The following is a 6,378-nucleotide window of genomic DNA, read 5'->3' on the forward strand; positions in this document are numbered from 1 at the left end:
CCTATTACATTATTTTTGTTAAAGTTTGGATTTTGATATTGTAATAAGTATTATGGATTATTATTTGATTTTATTGGAATTAAAGAATATTTTTGAAAGTTTAGAAATGCTATAAATTTTATATAATTTTATTTTATGATATGTATGCTCCAAAACTTAGCATAAATGAGATGTTCTCATGGCACCGCCCTGCGTTGCCAGAGACCCGAAGTTCAAGTCATGTAAGGTGTAGGGCTACATGGATCCTGAATATTTCATGACCGGACAGTTGACTGGAAAAGCAATGTTTATAGTTTTGGAGTGGAAATGTTGGAGTTCGTTACTGGTCAAAAAGCAATAGAACATGGGAACTTTGTTGTGAGAGAGGTGAAGACACCAATGGATAACCAGAAGACAAAAGATTCATACATCCTTGATCCCACTCTTAGTCTGTGCACACCACTGACAGGTGTAGAAAAGTTTATTGATCTGGCAATTGGGCGTGTCAAAGAATTGGCAGCCAACAGGCCAACAATGAATGAGGTGGTTAAAGAGCTTGAGAACATCTTGCAGTTGGCTGTGTCAACGGCAATGTTGAACTCTTTCATCTTCCTCGTACTCGAGGGCTGTAAGAAGAATGCATGTTCTCATGGGTGTGAATTGGACTTTGCTTCTGCACTTAGTAAATACCATCCTGGTACATGTTTACCATTGTCACAAATATATCTGCAGCTAATAATCCTTAATTCCCAAAAGTCTAAGAGAGAGACACAAATTTTCAACAAAAATACAAAACAATTGCAACCTTCCATGGAGTTGGTTAGATCTTCGTTGCTGTATTTTTTATTGGCTGGGTGCTTGTCATATCGAAGTATATATCATGGGGATGATGCAAACTACATTAATGAACAATAAGCATCAATAGAGTAGTATAAAAATCATTGGGCACAAGAAGTACATTGATGAAGAACAAATATTACAGTACTGGAAAACTAAACAAGAACTATCATAAATCAGAAGATATTATTTGAAAGGGGTGACAGATCAGTTTTTAAAGAGCCCCAATATGCATTAGTTGTGTGGTCATACATAAAGATGTGAAAGTCAACAAGCACATAACACTCTTTCACAAGCACAAATTTTGACCTACTTTCTTAATTAACTTAAGGTAAGGGCGCTTTCCATTAGCATCTTTTAGTCCTCTTATTTTTATGACCACCTTTACTTCTCATATTGCTGGCAGTAATAAGTTTATAATCAGATGTTGGTATTTCACTTAGCTTCCCAAATCTTTTCTCATAGAAGTGCCATAACTCAGCCCTGAACATAGAAATTCACGCGAGTAAGATATTGACATGGAATAATTAAAACTTCAGCACACTCCATAATTACCAGTATGCTAGGAACTGGAAAGGCGCATATTTTCCATATATCTCTTCAACATCCCTTTGAACTGTTTGAATGGTGGATTTTTTGGCATGCACCTGTATTGACAGCTATGGGACATTGGAAGCATATCTTCAACAGTTGACAGAGCATTGGGTTAGAAACAAAAGCTGACCTGTTTTAGATGTCTCACTGTCTCAGAATCAGTTGGAATGATATGATAAAATCCCATGCACATAAGCACATTTGCGCATGTGAAAGGACCAAATCCATCTATCTGTCTAAACTGATCAGCCAACTTGTTATAGCAAGAAGAGCTTGCTCCATTAGCACAACCTTCTTCAACTTCTCTTAGTGGAATCCTCCCTTCTACAATACTCTGAGCAAGTTTTATGATTCGAATTGCTCGATAGCCAAGATTGCAGCGCTTGGCCAGAAAACTTTCATCAAGATTTGCTAGTTCTCTTGGACTGGGGAAATTACAAATCATCTTGTTCACACCAGGTTGTATTCCATGCTGAGATTGAAGACTATCAGGCGCACAGGAATCAGACCCATGACGTGAACTGCATCTTGCACATGAATCATTTTCTACACTCTCCTGAGTTTCTCTTCCAATATAGGCACTATCTGTTTTCAAGTTAGCATCAGCTTCCAAGAGGGTTTCTGTTTCCTCAATCTTGCTTGCTAAGTTTTTTGAAACTTTAGATGCTCTGATATTTCTCTTGGACTCTTTATCGGCAGGCGTGTTCGGAATAAAATTATGAGCAGTGTCATTACTTTTATTCTTGACAGTCGCATTCACAGCTTGAGCAACAAACACAGCAGATGATTTACACTGCAGTTCACACTGTAGCTCACAAAGTGCTCTAGCCATGCTCAAAGTCCTCGGCCATCTGTTCAAGAAAGAGAGAGAGAGAGACAAAAGACACCATCTATTACTCTCAGGGACATTTTATCAAACAATGCAAAGGCATGCCAAAGACATGGAGAAAGGACTCGACATTCGTTAATAAAAGAAAAGATGGCGTGGAGAGTATTACTGGCAATTACAAAGAAGAATGCACTTGACCATATCCTCAAACAAAGTGGGAGACCTAAACACTCTCCCACCAAAACCTGTCAACCAAGAATTATTTTCCTCCGCGGCTGCCGCCTCTGCCATCTTTCTAAACTCTCTTGCATTACTTTCATCTGTTTCCGACAACCTCAGCATCCTCACCACCTGAGCCACCAGTGATTCTTGATGCTTTGGAGAGAGACAACGCGTGCCATAAACGCGGACGCTGAGAGAGTGAGGGGGGTGAGGAGGGTGAGAGATGGAGACAAAGAGTGAAGTAGTAGGAGTGGAAACTTGAGGATCAGAATCAGATAGAGAGAGACGCAAAGGGCGAGAGAATGTTAGGGAGAGAGGGTCCCAGTGGTTGGGAGACATCATGAATAAGCCATGGCTGCATACTGCTTTCTCTAAGTTGAATGTCTCTGCTGCGTCTCCTAGTGGAATTTCCAACACTACACTCTCTTCTTCTTCTTCTTCTGCCACATTAGTTTTTGTGTTTTCCATTTCTCTTCTTCTGCTTCGAGATTGCAACCCAACTAGCTTTTAATCTACTATGTAATAAAGCATAGTAAATGAAAGATGGTCGTTGCTTTTATAAAATTATGTGCTGGTTGTTACTTTTTTATTTTATTTTTTCATTACAAATTACTTTATTCTTGAAAAAACTTTACAATAGCTTCAATAAGATCATTAAACTCGGTCTTGCTTGACAGGTAAGAAACCGGTCAGAGTAATAACTTGGCAAATCTCGATTAACTCGGTAGGTTAATTCATGACTCCAATGAATCATGACGAGATCTAATATTTTTATTTATTATTATTTTTCTTTTTTAAATGTAGTTTTTCTCTTGTACCTTTTTTTTCATATTTTTTTAATTTATTATTAACACTTTTTAAAGTTTGCTATATAAATATTAGAAAAAAATTTTATTTTTTTCAATGTGAGATTTGAAATCCTTTCGTATATATATTATATGTTTACAAGAAAAAAATTATGTTTTTTAATGTATGATTTGAAACCCTTTCGTATATATATTCTATGTTTTTTTTAAAAATTATTTTTTCAATATGAGATTTGAAACCCTTTCATATATATACTTTATGTTCACAAGAAAAAAAATTATGTTTTTTTAATATGGGATAAAATTTTTTTAGTTTAAATACTTCAACTTAAAAGGATAACATAATATCTTTTCAATGTGAAATTTGAAACCCTTTAGTATATATACTCTATGTTCACAAGAAAAAAAGTTATGTTTTTTTAATGTGGGATAAAAAACTTTTTAAAATATTCTTTTAAACTTCATTATTTACAACATGTATAGCCTATATTGACATGATTTTTTTTTTATTTTTTCATATGAAATATTAAAAATTTAAATATATATATTTTTAATTTTTCCCGGTTGACCCATGAAATTCAGGACCCGGCCCCTTGACCAAGTTAACCCCCGGGCTGGGTTTGATAACTATAAAGCAATAATTTTTAGGAAAAATTAGAAATAATTTTTTAAAAAATATTTAAAAAATATTTTTTATTTTTTATATATATATATATATATATATATATATATATATTTAACAAGTGACATCTAAACTATTTTATTTTATATGTAGAATATTTTTTTAAGTGGAAATAATTTTTATTTTAGAAGAAATAATTGATAAATATAATTTATTTAGACTTTTTTTTAAAATGAAAATCTATTATTCAAATAGCTCTTAGCTTATATAAGCTCTTGTTCATATAAAACAATATATAAGACTTTACTTGAGATAATATTGGAGAGGGTTTTTTCTTTTCCATCAAATATTTTTTTTCAATTTTTTTTTTAAATTATGTTAAAATTGTTTATACGTTGACGTTTGCTTGTATTTGCATAAAGTCATGTATGTACAGTTTTAGAAAATTCCAAAATCAAATTAACTAAAATTGTTTAATTACGAGATAAAATTTAAGATGAAAGTTAAAAAACCAATTAAGGATCAAAATAAACCAAAAAACAGGGCTCATTGTTAAAATGGTGTGGAAAGCTTCAGTAAAAAAATAAGTTTTTTTATTCGGTCAAATTTTTGTTTTTTTTTTTGAATAATTTGATGGTGTTTCGGGGATAAAAATTAGATTTAACTAGGTTATTAGAGCATCTTCAATAGTAAAAATTATTTAGAAAATTTAAATTGTTGATATAGCTTATTAATTAGGGTAAATATATATAGTTTTTTTTTCTCTTTTGTGCATTCCTATAAAGAAAAATCATTTTAACAACCCTTTTGTATTTTAATATATTTAATATTAATACTTTTATTTTTTAAGAAAAGTTATGGAGATGAAAGAATAAATATTTAAATAATCTATTTTAATTTTTTTTATATAGATATACAGGAATTGTTTTTCTTTGATTAAAAAAAAAAGTTATTTTGACTCCTCATTTGACTATTCTTTTGAAGTTGCAAAATTAGGAGAGAAAAGCTTAATAAATTAGTTTTTTTTTTGGCTCTCCCATTGACCTTATTAGCATGTATTTTAAATGTTTTTAGATGAAAATAAATTAAAAATAATTTTTTTAAATCTAAAAATTCAAAACTTGATTTTAACGGCTAAATTTGAATTAGATGATGATATTTCATTTACCTCTCACCTTTTCTTTTATGAGCATTGAAAGTCAAACAAAGATGGAGGATCTTGACCTCACATTTCCCTTCCATGTCCCTCAAAACCATAGCCGTAAACTATGATTTGACATAGCCAAGGCCCTAGACCAACATATTACTATTGCGTTGGGTGGTTGGCCCTAGAAATTTATTAAATAATATAAATATTATAAAGAAATATAAAATCATTTAATAATAATAATAAACACATAATTAAAACACTATATATATGATTTCTAAACATAAAAGATATCATGAATGATTTATAAATACAATCATAATAATCACTAGAGATTATTTAGTATATAGATCATTAATGCATTTAATGTCATAATTTAATATTTTTAAATCATATGTAGCATTTATTTTTAATGTGATTTAGAAAACTAAGATTATTCTATTTTTGATATATTTATTTCATAAATAGATATCATAATCAATCCATACTTGATACTTTATTTACCAATTTATTTAAATTATTTGGTTAAATGCGACCAAATTTACTATTTAACAAGTTCAAACTTAATTGTATTTATTTTTTATTTAATAACTATGTTTTATGTTGCCATAGGAACCAAAAATTTCAAAAAAGGATTTATTTATAAGAAAATAAATTAAAGTAACTCTTAAAAAAACGTTTAGGAATTAAAATGAACTGTAGCGAAAATTTTATTTACTCCACTAGTGCTTTGGGCTGTATTTTTAAATGGGTTAAATGACTAATTCTTATCCAACTCCATTTAATGTAGGATTTCTCAATCGGGTTAGATTGTTATAAGGTGTTTCACTCTGTGTTATTTAAATAATTTATAATAAATTTCCCTTTCTAATAGATTGTTTAGAATAATTCATAAATGAATAAATTTATTTTTGTATTAAATAAATAAGTTTGATTGTCAAATAATGATAAATTAAATCAATTTTTATAATTTAAGAATCATATAAAATAATTTGTTGCTCAACTTAAGTAAACAATTAGGGACATGATTTGAATTATCTTTCAAAATATAATAATTAATAGGGAGGATAAATCTATATAAAATCTTAAAAATAATAATTACTAAAACATTTGTGTGTGACATTATATATATACTACTACTATTAATATTTTAGTTAAAAGAATCTTTCAATTATATGTGATGTAAATATAATTTAATAATATATACATGAATAAAAAGTATACATGCAATTGTTTTAATAAATATTTCAAAATAATAAAATAGGATACATATGCATAAGATATGTAAGTATTTAAAATGATAATCACTAAAATTCGTATTAACTACTTTTTTATTTTAAAT

General features: G+C 29.6%; 1 protein-coding gene across 3 annotated transcripts; it reads right to left on the reverse strand.

Annotated features, from left to right (window-relative positions):
- Positions 1 to 430: 430 nt before the first annotated feature.
- On the reverse strand, positions 431 to 3,058 carry LOC133701218 (uncharacterized). 3 transcript variants are annotated; one of them, XM_062125056.1, is made up of 4 exons: positions 2,409 to 3,058; positions 1,541 to 2,261; positions 1,372 to 1,475; positions 431 to 875 (listed from the first exon to the last, which is right to left on the reverse strand). In XM_062125056.1, the coding sequence occupies exons 1-4, from the start codon at positions 2,927 to 2,929 to the stop codon at positions 800 to 802; spliced, it is 1,422 nt and encodes a 473-aa protein (XP_061981040.1). In that variant the 5' UTR covers positions 2,930 to 3,058; the 3' UTR covers positions 431 to 799. The 3 variants fall into 3 exon arrangements, with proteins under 3 accessions (XP_061981040.1, XP_061981038.1, XP_061981039.1); XM_062125054.1 differs by lacking the exon at positions 431 to 875 and adding an exon at positions 881 to 1,299 and having other exon boundaries at positions 2,409 to 3,055; XM_062125055.1 differs by lacking the exon at positions 431 to 875 and adding an exon at positions 881 to 1,299 and having other exon boundaries at positions 1,372 to 1,463; positions 2,409 to 3,054.
- Between the last annotated feature and the right edge of the window lie 3,320 nt (positions 3,059 to 6,378).

Source organism: Populus nigra, chromosome 8, assembly GCF_951802175.1.
Source record: "Populus nigra chromosome 8, ddPopNigr1.1, whole genome shotgun sequence".
NCBI classification, from domain to species: Eukaryota; Viridiplantae; Streptophyta; class Magnoliopsida; order Malpighiales; family Salicaceae; genus Populus; species Populus nigra.